Here is a 19,352-nt window from a genome sequence, read left to right as displayed (position 1 = left end):
TGTTTTCAAGCTCACTGTAGGATATTGATGAGTTCACTACAGAGAATCTGAGAACTTCAGAAGAAGGCATGGGGAGACATGCCCTCCCCTGTCGACAAAGGGGAATAAGTGGCAAAACCCTGGAGAGAGATGTCTTTGAACAGTACTCCTCCCCTGTGCCTCGAGGACACTGATATCAACATCAGTGTTGATTGGGTTGAGCCAAGCTACAGCCATGAAACACAGCCTCTGTGACCATGTTTTAGAAGTCAGCTGCTGACCCTTTTTATTGTCTTTTCCTCTGGGAGTGACAATTCAATCAGAGGATTCAGTGGTCCCCACGTCCACCAGATTCACAAAGCTCTTCATGGCAGCACTACTGAGATGAGCCAAAAGTCCATGAAATCCTTTCCTGAAGGATTCATGAAGGATTTAAGTTCTAAGTCAGTGTTTGCAAGCATGTAGCATCAATACAGGCAGAGAGCTTCATGCTGACAGCCATTAGCACCAGTGGTTTTTATAAAATTATACTTGCAAAGATATTTAAAGAAAGTGAATTATGACTGCCCCACTTTATCTCAAATGCACAGCAAACAGCAGATCGGTATGTCCCCAGACAGCCATGACATTTAGATGTCCTTGTAAGTATGATGCACAAACTAAGAATGTGATTATCCTACTCTAGGCAAATTCTCAATGTTTCCACTTTAACTGTCACCACCCAAGATGCTATTTGGCCCCATAACACAGCAAAGGTTGCACTCTTTATTGCACAAAAAGTGTTTCCTTGAACTGCAGACAATTGGAGAATTGCCATTTTGCTGGGTTTTCTTTAGCCATTCCTGAAGGCAGGCTGTTTTCCCGGCTCCCTGAATAACTGTCGTCAGCTGTCCAGTCCCGTGAGGCCCGGGGCTGAGCGGATAAAGCGGTGCCTCCCTCTAGTCTCTAGGTATTGCAATCCAAGGCCACCTTCCCTTCCCTCCTCCCCACAGGCCGTGAAGATGCTGTGATTACATCTCCCTGACTGAGCCCAAGAAGGAAGGAGGGAGGCCATCAGTGGCACCAACATTTTTATATTTCTGATGACAGGAGTGTAATGAATAACCTTGCCTTTCTTAAGATAATAAATTCCTCTATATAATGCACCTCATATTCACAGGGAAATCAAAGTACTGGTGGTTTAACGCCGTGATTTTTTTGTGCGTTTATTTTAATCCTCTATGACTTCATTCAGAGCATATCATCCTATATAAGGGATCTTTTTTTTTCCACAGGTTATTGCAGCCCTGGTTATCATTTAAAAAGGCAGAATACATTCCAGTCCTGTCTTGTGTTTGCAGGGTAAAGCTGATATAATTCCCCTCTCTATCAATACATAATCCATGATAATGAGCTGTGCCAAATTCCGTAGATGAATATGCAAGGTCTTCTTTCTGCAGGCATTGTAAATAAAATGGAGCCAACATTAATCGAAGTGATAATTAATTGCCTTCTGGAGATTATACGACTTGGCCCACAGCTACCATGTAGAGGTTATATTACATCTATTATATTTAAAACATGTTTCACAAAGGGAGAGTAAAAGTGGTGACAGAGAAACCAATCAGAGACAATGACAGAAATCTGCTGGGAACCTCCAACAGGGCCTCACTGTACCCAATTTTACATAGTCAAACCAAATACGATATTCATAGGATGTTAGGATAATTTACTTTAAATGTGATTTAAATGTTTAGACTATGCCCCAATTTCATGGCATAGCTCCCACTTGTTTTCAGGTTGAAAAACTAATTTGCAACAGCTAAAAATATATCCTATTTTGCTTATGTTTTGCTCAGCCAGCCTGGGGTGTTAAAGGGGTTCTCCAGCAATTTAGTATAGCATTTCCATGATTCTATCCCACTTGTGAGAGACAAAAAATAAAAAAAAATATAAAAGTATAGTCAAAATGAATATAGCAGAGGCCTAGGTATCATGACTTTTACTCCCTAATGTGGGTCAAGCTCCTCCTAGAACCTGAATCTGCCTCCACCAGCTGGGTTACTTTTTTCAAAGTTTGGAAATTAGCTCCTCTCAACACTCCTAGAAGGAATTGGGTACACAAGAGGTAACAGTGAAATACTTGGGGAAAAAATTAGGCATTTAATAAGAGTACAAGTTAGCAAAGGTGGACAGACACATGTAGTAATGGGAAAAACTTAGAGCAACTCATTTCATCAACAAATGGATACATGGGAAAAGTTAGTAGTACTTACACAATATCAACTTTGGCTTTTGCCATCTTTAGGAAAGACTCCAACAAGTCCTATTTACAGTCACTGGGTTGTTTTACCCTATCTTACAAACTCCCTCAACAAGGCACCAGACTATTGCATTCATAGATTAGAGAGCTTGCGAATAACCCTGAACATGTGTCAGTAGCTGGTGACTGTATTTATATGGTTTTGACATAAGCTGTGAGGCCTTCATCTTTTTCTGCAACACGCATTGCCCACCACAAGTAGCCTACTTGATATATGACCTCTTGCACACTAGGGCATTAACAATTATTGTACACTGATGTCAATTTTATGCACAGATGCCACTGCCAAAAATGTTACGCCCTAATTATTCCCAATAACTGACAATGATGAGGAACCTGGAGTGAATGTTAATAATTTGACTTTGCTGGCTTTTTTTGACGGTGACAGTCTGATTTACAAAGGCTAATTTAGCTCATAATATGAAATTACTGCTCCCTTATCCATCAAAAGGAAATCTATGTCCCAGAAGTAAATACTTATACTTAAGGAAGATCCATTCCACAACCTATTCTGATGTGAAGGACTAATGAAGGTTTACTGACTACAGTCAGACCTGCCAAAGAGATTATACACCATAATGAATAATACAGCACTCCCAATAATGTCCTATTTTCCCCATTTCTCACTAGAAACGTTGTGAAAACGCATGCTAATGCCGAATCTTTAACTATCTTATTTTTCACTGAGAATAAAAGAAATGCCCACCATTTTGCTTGAGGTTGCTAACTGTTCTGATGTCTCTATGGAAGACACACAAGATATTTTTGTTAAACATCAGATAAATACAATCTAGCTTTAAATATTACAATTACATAGACAATTAGGATTTTCTGCAAAATGTGGGGTTTTTGTAGTCATAACTAAGAGTCAATCAGCTCTTTGATCAGGCAACAGCCAGGGGTTTCCCATCATACCCTGGGTCTTGAGTCAGTGGAGAGCAGCTGTGTTGCCTGGCTCTAAAAACTGTGGCCACTTTGATATTATTAGGTTATTGTTGTTGTTGTTACATCAGAGCAAGTCGGGATCAAGTTGGCCACAAATCTCACCTGCATGCATTGTGCAGTGAACGCTGGTGATCGATTCAGCACATTCTTGGCTCGTTTCAAATGAGCTTACGTTCAAGTTATTCAATTTAAAAAAAACTTTATTTCCAGTACATATTTCAGGGTTCTCAAATTCAGATAGAAAAATAACCTCCCCAATATTCAAAAGCTATATTCCAGTTGCTCTGCAAGCTCGAATCAGATAAAAAACATTGAAAATCAAATTGAATACTCAAAAATTGGTTGCTCAAATACTAATGGTCAAATATAGGTAGGACATTTTGGAATTGTACAATTTGAAATTGACTATTGAGAATTTCACAGGGGTAAAATTCAGAAAGATAGTTTTCAAAGTCAAGGTGAGGTTTTCATCCGTGCATCCTTATGCTATTTTTTTTTTCTCCAATGACCTCTTGTCCTCTCCTTTCTAACAAGTTTTAAGAATGCGTTTGGCATTTCTGATTGGCTGCTGTTTGTAATCAATGACAAGACCTAACTGAGGTTTAAGTAACGGATAGGGTGGCGCTGGCCTAGAAAAAGGCTGAGAACCACTGCTCCACCTGCTCATCCTGATCAGGGTCAAGAAAAGCTGCAGCCTGTAGCAGTATATGCTGGTAAGAGGTGAAGTACACTCGTAAAGCGATAGTGAAAAAAAAAAAGAAATATTAAACACTTCTGCCCTGTAGCGTTGAAAGATATTTTGTAGAGAACAGCAGCTGTGGTCAGCCTAAATGTATATCAGTTATGGTATACTACCATGCTTGCCATTTTTCAAATAAGGAAAAGGCAACTACTTTTCAGACCATTCCTGCAGCACAAGCCTCACAATCCTGCTGCTCATCTATATAGGGTGTGTTTCAAACACTCATAGTTTCACCAACGTATATCTAAACACACTGCTTCGTTTGTAGCCTGCTTCCAAGGCAGCTACAAACAAGATATGAGTGGTCTTCATGTCTTCAAAATTACCACAGCAGCTGGTCTCTGTGACTGAGCAAACTTCAGACTTCTAACACCTTTTAAGCCTCCGGGGGGGGGACTAAAAAGGATACCTTTTTGGTAGAACATCACTTAATGGATGTCAACATGAGTCGTTACACTATAAGGGCAACACTCACTGACGAATGAGGTGCTGTGGCGGAATTCCATTATGACAGATTTGCATTAGTGAGTAATGGATGGAGTGAGTGACTTACAAGTTTTATCAGTTTCGTCTGAGTCGTCGGGGCAGTCGGGCTCGCCATCGCAGAGCCAGGCCTCAGGGATGCAGGTTTCCTGGTCGTGACAATGAAACTCCCCTACATCACACAATATGGCATCTGGGTGGCAATGAAGAGGTGGAGAGAGAGAGACAGAGAAGATGCAGCATGAGGCGATGGTAGTGAACAGGTGGATCATATGTTTTGCCAGGAAAAGTGTACTGAATGCACACTTAGACATGAGTATGAGTGGAGAGGAAGTGGCTGGGACACTTGGTCCCCATGCCATAAATGGATCTGGTGAGGAGGTTTTTAAGCAAAACCATCATTATGTATCTTCGTCAATGGTGGAAAGTACATATTCAAAAGCTGACAATAAATTGAGAATTATTTGTCCTGTAGTCAGTGGCAAACATTTTGCAAACCACAACTCTTTATCAGGACAGGGGGCCATATAGTCTTTTGGAGGTTTTTTCCACAAGATTAAAATGCTACTAAAAGAGGCAGACAGAGACGGTGCCCAGGCATTGTGATTTTGACAGCTACTCTCCTCTAACAAAGACATGATGTCCTTCGTGCCTTGGCAAACTATTACAAAGCAGTTTAGCAAGTTTGTTCTTATCTTTTTGCCTGCTTGGTGTTATGCTTTCATTCAATGTTGGGACTGGGGGAGTTCAGTGAAAGCCCAGTCAACTAAAAAGTCATCATAGCCTTTCAATATAGCAAGCATCCATCAAAGTGTTGACATGTTTCCTGCTGGTAGCTGTCACGGACTCAGCTCGATCATTCTGCAGAATGACACAAGCTTTTTGCTAAAGATTTGACACCACAATGTGACCTGCCGCTACAACTCCTCAGCGCAGACAAAAAAACAGCAATTTGTTTCTAAGCTTAACCCACAGACAATCAGACAGGCTCTAACTCCCCCTCCCACTCTCTCTTTCTCTATCTTTTTCCCTGTGTGTTCCTAACCCATTAGTGGTGGGAGTGGAGCAAGTGGGAGATCAGGTCTGCAGCGTTTGAACAGTGAGAATGATAATTCAACGCGCCGCTGCTCCCTGCCCTGGCACCCTCCAGCAAATTCACTACCCAGGGACAAATCTGAAAAGGTCAAACATCTCATCCATTCAACCTCTCCTATTCCCACTGATGCAATATATCTGAAATCTTACAATTTAAATCAAGGTCTCTTTTGAAATATTCAAAGCCTTTTTTCAGGTTTTAAGGGGGACATTCTTAAAATTGCACACCAAAGCCATCAGGGCTTTAAAGGGGGAAAAAAGAGTTATGTATGTCATGTTCAGCAGGGAGAGGGGTGTCTCAAGGTAGCCTATTGCATGAGGAATAGGCTAATGATAATTATTTCGCCTATTACAGTGGAACGACACCAACATATATGTATTGTGCCAAATACTTCTTAAAGCACTGTTAACTTCATAATAACACACACATATAACACGCACTATTTTTGTGCTATCAAGCAACACAGTATTGTGATCTTCAGCAAAACATGTCGTCAACCCTGATGCATGTTTATCACTGCAATAAATATTAATACAGCATGGGCCTTTAATAGCATGACTGACTGTGTATGATTTGACAGTTTCATGATGAAAAACAATTAGGGTCATAAAATATTGTGACATGAAATACTACATTAAACTAATCGTACATTTAATTTTATGTCAGAAAAAAGTAGTCCACATTTTGAAAAATAACTGCTATAGCACATGTCTATACACATTCAGTATAGAACTGTATATGAGCCGAATATGTCAACTACATTATTTACATTTCTTATCAAAAAAATAGAAAGTCATCAAAAACCACATGCTGGGCTTGAGGTTGGCAGAGGCATCCTCAGTTCGCTAAAGTCTCTAAAGGGAAATTTCCAGCGCCTTCAAAGCTGAATTGATTGCCATTGAAAAGCAGAGGGTTGGTGACAGAAGGGTTATTTCCTCAGCTAGCGATGGAGGCCATGAAAGAAACTGCCCCTGGACGTCGGAGCAGCACAGTTACCTATTGATGTTCTACCTGCTTTCATGCCTCTTCACCTTGAAAGCTAAGGGGGCAAATATGAGGCGACCAAATGACCTCTTATGTCAATCCATCTTTCCCTTCTGCATCTCCAACCAGCCTCTCCTTGAAAAAGGCTGCACTTTTGCTGCAGCAACGGGAGCACAATGGTGGAACAAACATGCGACTGAGGGAAAGGAACTGCTCGGTTGTTCTTTCGTACCTCTTCCGTACACCATATTGATGCATAAAGATGCAGTAATACAATGCACATTTTGTATTTTGCAGATAATTATATTACAAACAATAGCATCAGAGGCAATGACAGGAATAACAAATAGAAAAAAGGCAGCCACCTTTAGTGTGTAAAAAAACAAAAAAACTGGTGCCATTACCATAACAGTGGAAAACACACAGTGGCACTCAGCCGGGCACATTATCATGAGCTTCATTCCTGACACCCAACAGCCACCACTGGCACAACATTGTGGCTCATTAAAGTCATTGAGCCTTTGAAATGTGCCAGATTTTCAGAGGAACAAAGAGTAATTTGGAGGCAGGCAGACAGGGAAATGGTTTACAGACCTGCTAAAGGAAGACCAGCCAGCGCTCCTTGCAGTATATATTTTGATGAACTTGTTTTTGCTTGAGATGAGGTATAAATTTTACAGTGTTGACCAAATTACTAAACATGTACGATATACTGCAAACATGAGCACTTAGACAGCACAATGAATCTCTTCATCCTGCATTTTGCATTATAGCTTCTACTGTTCTATTTACTCATTCCTATTAAATTCTGAATTACATGAGAGCTTAGGTCCTCATTTATCTTTCTAAACAATATTATATTTCAATGAGGTAAGCCGCAAACCACTTAGGCATTACAATCCCCAGAATTGCATCAGACGCACAGTTCACAATATGGTACAGTGGATAAGTCATAAGCCACAGGCCTGTTCAAACAAAACCTGTGCTCTAAAAGCAGCAGTGCAGTACACAGCTTAAAGTGGCGAATTAAATGTTAGCTATGTTGTGCAGCTGAAAAAAGCAGCTCTGAGAATATTCCTCAGTCAGGCCTATCTTACAGTTGCAGGTTGAGAAGGAGCTACTTCCAGAAGAAGCTATTTGCAGCTCATCCAACTTGCTCTGCTCTACATAAAAAGCTTTGTGTGAACTTGTCAGAGAAGTGATAGTCCATTAAACCTATGTTGCATTCAGGGTGCTCAAGGTCACCCACCGACCAGTGTGGGAGAAAAGAAGAAAATAGTGGATGAATAAAGCTGAAAAACACATGAAAATGTGCAAGCATATATGAACATACACACACATGCACACAGATAATTTAACTCCTAAAAGGAAAAAACAAAAAACAATTCAAGTCTCTTAAATAGAAGCTGCAGCTAGTTGTATGGCTTCTGATGTATTTTACTAAAGAAATCGTTCTTCTTTATTTTATAGTTGCCAGTATGGTAACAAACAGGACACGTTGGGCAAGCAGAGGGATGAGGCATGTGACACAAAAAGGAATTAAACCAATGATACTGTGGGTATGTTGTATGGATTAGGCTTCGGGGGCACCTCACCTACAATGGTGTGATGGCAGGAAAAGCTCTCACTATTTGAAATGTCTTGGTTTTGGAGTCAAACTCAAAAGGAGTGAGGGCCTTTGACTCACCATTAAGCCGGTGTCTATGTATGTCTAAGTATCTGCTGCTGTGCTTATGCTTCAAGTCGTTGCTGGTGCCTTTGCATGTAGGCTCAGTATGTGTTACGTTCATTTGGCAATGCCTACTAACTAGCTATGGCTGTATTGTTGTCAGCCGGTTCTCCGTTTAGCTTCACTGGTGTGCTGTCACTGTTCAGATTTAATTTGTGAGGAGCATGAATTATTTGCATTTACTGTATGGCCCTGCATGCTTGCAGCTGATGTGCTAATAGCTGCTCAGTTTGCTATTATGCCGCTGAACTTTTGCATATTCATTTACAATCTGTGTATTCATTTGCATTGGTATTGTTCAAAAAATTATGTTAATGTAGAGCTGAGCTAACTTCTTGTGATGTTGTTTGGAAAGTGCTGGCCTTGGTGCTAATGTCCAAAGGGATGTTTTTTCCATTAGCTCATGCTGGTTATTTTACTGATCACTAGAGAATATTCAGACTTGTTTTGGATTATTTCCCTTGAGATACTGTTTGTGTCTCACTAAATCTTCATCTAAAGTGTGCTGTCTGAGCTACTTCTCTGATGGGAAAAGTTTTGCTAGAATTCAAGGGCAATTGCAACATGCTTGTTACTTGTCAAATACCTCTTAAATTTTGTCTTGAACATTTCCCTTGAACTGTTGGCATCCTGCCACGTGTTCATCTGAGGTGTTCTGTCTCAGATGAGAGGGGCTTTATTAGCATTTAAGGGGAGTTTAAACATGCAAGTGTCTGACTGAATCATGTATCTTTGGACACAGCAAGATTTTTTTCCCTCGTTTCCAGTCTTTGTGCTAAGCTAACTTGAAGCTGGCTATGCTGTATACTGTAACATCATTCATGAGGATGATGACTCCTGGTAAGGCAGTGACTAAGCATATTGTTTAGCTATTCCTTTAAAGGCAGATATGTCAGATTTTTTTCACTGACTTTAATCAACTGCAATGTAATGCAACAAGACACATTTTGTTTTGAGTTACAACAGTGTTAACTGTCACCGCTATTGTGCTTTTCACCTGCACTATGTATAAAACCAAAATGCGCACGCCACAGATTCATCCTCATTTTTAGGTATTTCTGTGTAACTATTTTGTGAAGTGTGTGAAATGACTTTCTGAAGAGAATGTTGACAGGATGGGAGGAAGAAAGTGTGTGCTCCAGAAAAGTAAGTCAAAACTACTACTACTCCTGATGTCAAACTCAGACTATTAAATATCATCAGTCTACGAGGACAGAATAATCTGAAACAAGCACACACGTTAAAATGAATCACATGAACGTTTCACAAGTTCTTGAGTATTCTGAGGCACAAAAATTCAAATGGACTTAGACAGTTTCTGTCTGCAAGCACACAGACACACTTTTTCCACATTCACTTTTTTCCATTAGTAACACTGGTGGTGCCTACTGAAAATGTTAGAAGCACCAGCATGAAATTTAGGAGCACCTCTTAAAATCAACATGAAACACGCAAACACATTCATATTTTTACATCTCAACTCTATTTGTAACACATGCTGATAAGTATGTAAAAGACAGTTTACATAAATTACAATGTTTTAAAGGAAAAAGTCAAGTGCTTTAGGAGACAAAATCATGAAGTTATATTGTGTTTGGTAGTGCTTTTATAGTGCTTTTCTAAGCGGACACCAAATATTACATTTACAAATGCAAACGTAGAGTATGTGGTCAGTACATTATTGTCATTACACTACATCATACATTTTTTCGGCAAAACACGGTGGTCTGCCGCTTCAAATTTGCACTGGCCCTCCTAGTTTTGAGTTTTACTACCACTGTCTCCAATAATGGTTGAAAATTGTGACTAAATAGTCGTAGTCCAGAGCCCTGCAAACACACTAGAAATCCACCTCCATCAACGCACATGCATTTAGATTAGTGATTTTAAACCCGCTCACACTGTCCGAGCACACCAAGTATCCTGGCCAGCTGCAGGTCATATGCATTATGGATGAGCATAGGGCTATGAGCCAAACTAAGCAGGTTATTACGTATAACAACAGCGTAATGTGGTCGCTTCCTTAATCTTCATATCTTTAATCTGCCTAAAGATGCATGGCACTGTGATGCATCTCAATGATGCCTCACACCTGCATAATGTATCTTTAATACAAGCGTATCTCTAGAGGTGACATACGCCATGTGATATTTAGACCCAAATGCCATCCACGTCACGTCTGATCAGAATGTGAAGACTAGAGAGAGTACCGTGACTTTGCTCACTGATGAATGATTTCATAAGGTCACAGCACTTTTGGACATATGCCCACAGTTATGTAGCGTGGTGACGATGAAGATGATGCACAAGTTTACAGCTTTTCACAGAGAACTGATAAACTTCACCTAAACCTCTTGGTCATTTGACCCTCTGGGTCAAGAAGCAACACTGGAAAGACTGAGAGGTAGAATTACATGTCATTCAATATGGGAAAGATGCAATGTGTTTAGATTATTTTAGTAGATAATGAATCAATGAATTTTTCATCCATTAATCTGTATGTTTAATAGTCATTAGTTTTGTGTGTGTGTGTGAGTAGTCGTTATTTTGATAAACCTTTCATTTTCATTCAAGAATTTGATTCAGTGTGTTTCTGTGTATGAGGTCTTACAGTCACTATACATGAGTCAAAAACACCGTGTCAACCTTCAGTTTGAGACATAATTCTAAAATTTTGCCATATTTTTTCTCTTTTTGTAGAGTGGCGCAACTAAGTGAACTTAATGTGAGGTAAATTCTGTTTATTTCATGTGCGTACCATTTCTTTCTGATAGCTGGAAGTGAGTGTGATTCCGCTTACTTCCCCTCAGTAACAGTAATCACTCAACTTAAATGCCCTTTTATTCTGTACAACTGTACATGCTCATCAGCACTGCAGCACTCCAACATCTCTTCCTCCTAGATCCTAGAAAATTTTAAAGAAAAAGGAATTCTTAGAAGTCACTAAGCCAACTAAAAATAGCAAGCAGTGTTAGATAAGAGAGAAAATAATGTTGTACTAAGAGAGAGAAGTAATTGTGTTTACAGAATCTGCGGTATAACTGGCTCTGGAAAACGCCAGCTCGTACCCGGGGCAATCCCCCATGGCAACACTGAACAACTCTGCATTCTAGTCATGAAATGGGTAAGGAATCAATGCTGTAAGACTTTGGGGCTTTCATTAGATGCTGCCTGACCTTCACCACTGAGTGAGGTCACTTTTATTTTCTCTACAACAGCAGGGGCATGTCAACAAATTATTAAAAGGGAGCACCATATGAAAAGTTTCAGAAGACATTGGTAGAATGGCCTCCTGCTCCTTGGCATAAATCCCTGCACCAGTAAACAATGAATGATTCATAGGACCTCTCTTAAGCTGTATGCTGTTTACTGCCCTTTTACACCAAATGCAAGGATTTTAAATGTATTCTCGTGTGTTTTTGAACCAAGCTTGTTCACACTTGATCTGATTAAGGTCTCAGGTTAATGTGTGGCACTTAATTGATGCATGACTGTAAAAACAAGTCTGCAGCAAAAACATACAAACAAGTGGGTCTTGAGAATTGGACTAATGCGCAGTGGTATTGAGCATATTTAAGAAATAATTACCAGGTGGATTAGCATGCCGGTGCTCCAAAGCAAAGTGAGAAGTAATTTTATGAAATTTACTGGCTTACAGGATAATTTTAGTTATTTTTACCCTGGCCCATTTTCTTAGCTTTTGTCATTATCATGTTCCAAAATTGTATTACTTCATTTGTGTAGTTCCAACTCAAGTACAGCTGCTCAACAAACACATACATAAGCAACTCTAAAGTGTGATCAAAGCACATCATGTCCAAACAGACACATCCACGCTGCAGTTGCACGTGTTTAAATAGCAAAATTTCTGTTAAGACTGTCCCTTTGATATTTCTTTCCCACTGCGCAAAGCCACCCTGTTTACCCTGCTGGCTGCTATTCACCCTGTTCTTCTGAAGAACAGCATGTTGCTTGTGACTGACTATCTATTTTATTTGATTGGCTTGTTGGTGCAAAATACCTACATCCAAACTAATATGGATCTATACATTTAAAATCATTTATAAACAAACCACAGCTGATGTGCAGTTCATCGTACAAGCAGGAGCCTATAAATATGACTGATTTTTCGTATCTCTTACTCCCAGTATCAGAGGACTTTGTGTTATGCTGACACACTTAGGCAATTTGTGATGGCAGTCGGCATATCAGAGCCCAAAAAGATCCACATATCTGTCTGTAACTCCAGCTGTGATTGACGTGAACATTTATTCGTTAGCACTATGTCTAATGTCTAATGAATGCATTATCAGATGATTTGGAACAGTCGAGTTTCGAGTTAACATTCAGTGTCTACTACCACATTATGCATATTTTAAACAAAAAGATGCCTATCCAGGGTTTATGTGCACTGGACAAACGCAGAAATCTGGTTCTGTGACATCAGTAAACAACCAATCGTGTACGTATATCATGTTAACCACTTTTCCTGTCCTGCAAATTTCTTAACAAGGACTATTCCAAGATGGAAGTACAACAAGCCGATAAACGTAAAAAGAGTAAAAACTGCAATTTCAGATCTACAGGGTCTGAGGAACTTGTTCCAAGCTTTGCTCTGTAAAGTCACAAGCTAAGGATCCCAGTGAGTTAGGAAAAATAACTCAAGAAGGCGTGACCACACAAAGAATTATCTGTTCTAAATAGCATGTAGCTCAGAGGTAGAGAGGATTGTCCACAACTCAAAAGGTCTGTCAAAAGGTCCCTCTATAAGTGGTGGTTGAATGTGAATGTAGTGTTTATGTGGTGAAAAAGACTCAAAGGGCACAACATTTTACCATTCTGTTAACAGAGCTACCTTGTTTGACACTACATGTGCTTCAGGTATATTCCACAATGCACCAGGGGCGTTGATATATACATTTCATCTGGTTTTGCACAGGTGTACAAGCCAAATTATTAATTACAGTAGGTTATCATACAAACAAATAATCAATCAATAATGTTTCCACAATTACAGAATACAACACGCTTACTTTAAAGGCGTAAATCTATATGAAAAAATGAATTTGCAATCCCACTTGACTTTGGAATAAAGCAAAATATGATCAAGACAATTTAAGCAGTCATCAACTAAATGACAGATAAAAAAAAACCAAGTAAGTTTTAAGCTTAATAAATATGTCTGATGTCAAAATCTTTTATTCCATGAATGTACAAAGTAGTTCAACAGTCTCAAGTGGAGTAGTTTTCCTGGTCCCATGCAGAGTATACATGATGCTGATGCAGTGCTAAAACCCTTGAATGTGTGCTGATTTAAAATTTGGAGCCTTAACTCAGAGGGTGGGCAGCCTGCTTCTTGGGCCCATGGTGTTCACGCAAACGGAATTTCGGCAAACAGAACGAACCAATGGCATTTCAATTTGTACTAATAAAATGCATGATAGTTAGAGTGATTAAGCTATTGAAGAGAATTGTAACGTATACTTCTGAAAAAAATAATTCAACACATTTGAATTTGTCACTGATTCGAATGTAGCCTACCTATTTGAATTTAATTTGCATGAGAATGTGTCATTATACTGCCAATAATAGAAAAGTACATCCCCCACAGCCTCTCCTTGCCTGGCCCCCTTTCCATGCTCCATCCAAGGTCACCTAATCACCATGTTCCTTCAAAGACCTCTATCTTAACCAGCAGCAGTCTGAGGGATTTATGCCTCACTCCATGTCATGATTACCAATCAGGTGGAGTAATAGCTGCTTAAGCAGACAGGGTTTTTGTCATCACTGAGGGGTGAAGTGCCAGTCAAGGTTTCCACTGAGTCTGTCCAATGCAGGGTGATACTCTGTGGGGCATGTCAGTGCCTTGGGTATAGCCTCCAGATTAAACTGCATTATCGGAGTGGAGGGAGCGCTGTTATGGTGAGGGATCACATCCTCCCTGGCCACCACTGTACCACTGCAGACACCAAGTGAATCATCCATTATCTAAGAACTCTATATCCACCTTGAAACCTCAACATTTGAATTATTTCTCAAAGACTTATCATACTTAGTTCTACTACAGTATTACAAAAGCTAGCAGAATAAACATCTATTCTTTAAATTGAACTACCCAAATAAAAACCATCTACATTTGAAGATTGAAAAATAAGTGAATATAATAAAAATGAGCAAAAAAGAACATTGTGGCACAGAGGAATGTATTTTGATAGTTTCCATAATATCATCAAAGTCTAATAGGGGGATATGAAATAAGAAATATGTAGTACATTTGAGAGAGATCTCCGAAATCCACCACATATGTATACTCTCCCATGTAAGACCACTGATAAAAAAACAAATTAAAACGGCACAAAACAAAACAACAGCTTTTGCTAGATTTATGTTTTCCCCTCCTCACCCACTGGACTTGATTTTAATCATGTATAAATACTGAATGCTGCAGGCCCACTTGTTTATGTCGTCATGAAGTTTTTACAAGGGGTAATCACGGTGCTAAAACATAAGAGATAAATAGAATGAATGAGACTGATAGAAGGAGTTTCTTAGACTGATTTGCTATTTTCCTATTAACTAATAAGACCACAGGGAGCAAAATCTTGAGCCGTTTCAACTCTTAAATGCAAAACTGGATTATAAAATCTGTATACTGTGCATAATGTTATTTTATCACAATATGTTTTAATCAAATATGGATGTAAAACATAATGAATGAATAGTGAATGTATTCGAAGGAGATTAACCAGCCAAAATGAAATATTTCATGGGGCCAAACCCAAAGGCCAAAATCAGCCAACAGATATTTGGTTTAACTGTCTATATGGTGTAATAAACCACTTCGCATTGCTAATGTGACATTTCTGTCTCATTGCCTGCCACCGGACCATAGAAGCATGTGATCAAGATTGACTTGCCCTTTATTTAAGTTTTTCCTCTTTACTCCTCAGTGAATTCTGCAAGGTTGCACAGCTGGGAATCAGCTTGCACAGATCTGATTAGTGTCGTTTCATTAGAAATGGAGAAATATGTCTCTTCCAATGTGCCTCAAAACACAAACCAGCCCTATCATAGCAGTCTGACTGTTTAAACTGTGGTTTGAACCAATAAATTGAGAAAATGCCTTCCAGGACCATTGTATTGTTTTTTTGAGTAAACTGGAATTTGCAAAAATAAATATAGCATGTCTTGTTATGCATCCCCTGTAACAGACATGTTACATGCATTTTTTTCAGAATACATCATTGGATAAAAAGTACACAGACAATAGATATATCGTTACAACTAGCTTGGTAAATCGTGCCTAATTGCCTGGTACTGGTTTTACAGTCTTTAATAGACTATAAGACATGGTCATCCTGTTTAGTCTGTGCCATTCTGAACTATCTGCCCTTACACTTGAATGAATGTGGGACTATACTGTATATTCAGCTGGTCTCATTAGAGGCCTTATGATTCTGTGATCATGATCATTGCTCCGCTCATGAAGCTCTAAAGTGGCTAATTCAGATCAGCATCACCAGCACAAAGAATCGATGTGAAAAATTACCTCCAGCTCTCTTTTCAGTTGTAATGGGTTACAAAGGAGCTTTAGTAACAAGGTGTTTAAGAATTCAGTGTGACTGTACAATATTCAACCCCTAATGTAACCCCAAAAGAAAGTATCAGAAACATATTCTTGTCCTCAACATATCCAGCCCAGTTTAAAACAGCATTTCTAGCAGTTTTTCTTGTAGCTGCAAGTAAAAAATTTTGTAACTCATGTGCTGGTTTAGTTTAGCTTCCAATACTCCCACACATACAGTGTATATAATGGAAAGCATTTTTCCCATGACAGCAATGTAACATTTGCAAATATGGAAGGGTAGCTTGACACCACGCTGCCATTGAGTAGTTAGCATTAAAATCTAGAAATATCAGAAGCAATGTCATTTCCATTAAGTGGGTAAAAATTAAATTGCTCTTTTTTTTCATTGGCCACTTTCATTAAATTCTAAGGCATTTTGTTGATTGACTGATGTGAAATAAAAGTAGTCACATTCCTTCAGGATTGTGTAGGTGAGACTAAAGCAAATTAGCATGAAGTTTATGGCTTAGAAAATGCCTGCAGCACCTGAGGGTGTGAATAATTCCTCCATTGGTGAGTTTACGTAATGGACTATGATATTAAGTGTTCTTCTGATGAACCATTTAGTCCAGTACAAGCAATAAAAAAAAAATTTGTAGTTTTATTCTAGTGTTTTTTCAAGTGCAAGTAACATTGTGCCCTGGTTAAGCTTTAGCTTAATATTGTCTTGTTTTATTGCTTGTTCATATTTGAATAGCTAATGTGGCAAAACTATCATTTTGTTTACAACTTGTATAATTGTCTGACTGCCTGTGTGTGTGTGTGTGTGTGTGTGTGTGTGTGTGTGTTCTTTGTTTGGCCCCTTTCTTTAGAAACCTTAACATTACATCTAAGAAATTACTTTGGCTAGTACAATATTATCAATACTTGTCTGACTAGACATGATGGTGAGAGCCATGAAAACAAGAAAGACGGAGTACTTACAGTCAGTATTTATAAATTAACTTCAACACCAAAAATGGGACAGCAAAAATTGGGGCCATGCCTTTTTGTGAAAGAACACTTTCTTTGCTTGTGTCTCTTTTTATTTTTCTTACTCTCATGTTAATTGCTGATGATTACTGGTCATAACTACTGTGCTGTATTACACCAATTTAAATTGTGGCAGTGTTTAAGTCATTTTGCAGACCAATACATTAATTATCAATATCTATTAACATGCCGGTGCATATATATTGGTTGCACTGTGTGTTTAGTTTCCAGTGCAGGTCCTAAAGCTAATGAAAGTAAGGAAATGATAAGCGACACATATTACTTGTTAAACAAAGCTAAGAACAGAGTGCTTTCCACATCTTGGCCTGAAGCAATAACTAATCTGGTTCCATTAATACTTCCTAAAAGAGAAAATATCTAAATTCCTCTCCAAAACTGTGGGACATGAAGAACAGCCTTTTTGCCCTGCAGCTATATAATATGATTTGTATTATAGGCTTATATGCAAGCGCTTGTAAAATCCTGAATGAACCAAGACTGTAAACGCAAATCCAGGCATTAGTGGTTTTGATAACGACCTGTGACCACTCACTGGCTTTTTTCCGTTTTTTTTTACAAACTTACCATTGGTATTCTGAAACACAATGGTAAAGTTATTCAAATACATATCAGTGTGAATCTATTGATGTCAGGACTCACAGTGCTCAATGCAGCAGTTTTATCACCACTGCCCATTATTTTTTGCAATGCTCAGGTTGCGCAAACATTTTTAAAGGGACTTTACATTTTTCAATGACGGAATCTTTGATCGTATTGTGTCAATGTACAGTATGAGTCTTTAATTATGTGCTTTTGTAAAATAACAAAGATAGAATGTAAATGACTGATGACACTATTTTCACTGTTTTCATTGATAGCTCAAAAAAAACTTAGGGCTCATACTATTAAGAGTACCTGGTACATTTTCCAATTCAGTTAGCAATTAAACATTTTGTGTGACGGCATAGCTCAACATATCAAAACAATTGTTCATTTTATGATCATTTTGCGAACTTGTCTATCCCACTAGATGTAACAACAGACATAATCTACATCCCTAGAGAACCAAATAAAATACTCACTCACAACCCAATGGACTTTTACAAAGTAACAGATCATTTAATTATAATATTAGACATTATTATGAATCATGCTGGATAGTAGAACAAACAGTTCACATAATGGTGATGGTGGTGTGACTAATAGACTGTCAAAAAGGTTTCTCCTAAAAGACACATGATGTCCAACACCCTTAACTCATCTAAAACTGGCACTGATCACGTACATAAGGCAGCAACATTTCAGCAAGACAACTGAGGCTGGACTTGTGCAGAGCTCTAAGGGAACACAGAACTGCTGGCTCAACCTGGTGCAGGAGACAAGAGACTCTGTCCTGAACCTACTGCTGTCACTAGTAAATATAATCCTTAAAAGTCCCAGAATCAGAGATGAGAGTGAATATCCAGCAACCCTAAACATCACACAACTGTTTACATTAACACCATCAAGTATGGGTAGCTTGAAGGACCCAAGAAATCTGCCAACACGAGGCACAGCACTGCTCAAGAAACACCTGGTTTAATGTATATAGGCCTGATGGTCTATGCCCAAACTGGGAAGAGTGAACTTGTAGACTGGCTTTCACATGTGGGTGTCAGTATCACGAATAACAGTTTGCTTCATCTGTCAGGCCAGCTAGTAGAAACTCTCATAAAGCTGTTCCACAAGGAACACAATAAACAACATAGTTTAACAAACATAGTGACCATAACCCTGGCTCAGCTAGCTCAAAAGGAGTCCTTTCATGGAACAGGTACCTCACTCCTTCAGCGTCTTGCCTTTGCAAGTCCAAGAGTCGACCAGGTCAACAATAAAAATGACAGCGATACAGAGGATGAGAGTTTTGATGAATGGCGCTCAAATAGAGAACCCCTCAATTCCAGCACTGGGCCGAGTCATGCCTATTGGATCTGTGTTTACTGGTCTACGTGTGATCCCAGCGACAGTCTTCCATCAGAATCTGCCTTGATGCTCATCTCAATGTCTTGTAGGGAAAACAAATCCCAGTGATGACATAATAAACTAGTTGACAAACCTGTTGAAACTGTTGTAGAGAGAACCCATGCGAGCACAAGGAGAAAGTGGTTGGGAAAGCTGCCATACCAGGAAACCAGTAGAACTTTCTACAGTTTGACAGCCACAAGCCAGACATATTCATTTTTTAGTCCGAGATCCTTCAGACATCCTGTGAGGAAGACATGACAGTTGTCCTCATCGATGGGGAGAAGGTGCTCAGCATACAGCTACTGCAGGATCTCCTCAATGAATTGAGGACAGAACATACACTTGGACCAAGTAAGAGGGAAGCTCTTTTCACGGAAGAAACTTGCAGCAGCAAATGCCGCCTACCTATGCTGCTCTGTTACAGCACATTAAGAGAGCAGTCTACCAGGGTGGTCACATCTGGAAGAAGACAGTGCTACTAGACCCTGT

The 19,352-nt window shown here is 39.2% G+C and overlaps 1 protein-coding gene across 1 annotated transcript in view; it reads right to left on the bottom strand.

Moving 5' to 3' along the window:
- The window catches only part of lrp1bb (low density lipoprotein receptor-related protein 1Bb), a 226,081-nt gene that overhangs the window by 158,228 nt on the left and 48,501 nt on the right, over window positions 1–19,352 (bottom strand). The window contains exon 2 of the mRNA XM_070837556.1: window positions 4,522–4,644. Coding sequence (XP_070693657.1) covers window positions 4,522–4,644 — 123 coding nt within the window. The remainder of the gene's footprint in view (window positions 1–4,521; window positions 4,645–19,352) is intronic.

The sequence above is a fragment of the Pempheris klunzingeri genome, chromosome 10, assembly GCF_042242105.1.
Source record: "Pempheris klunzingeri isolate RE-2024b chromosome 10, fPemKlu1.hap1, whole genome shotgun sequence".
Taxonomy (NCBI): Eukaryota; Metazoa; Chordata; class Actinopteri; order Acropomatiformes; family Pempheridae; genus Pempheris; species Pempheris klunzingeri.
This window is presented reverse-complemented; position numbering and strand designations above follow the sequence as displayed.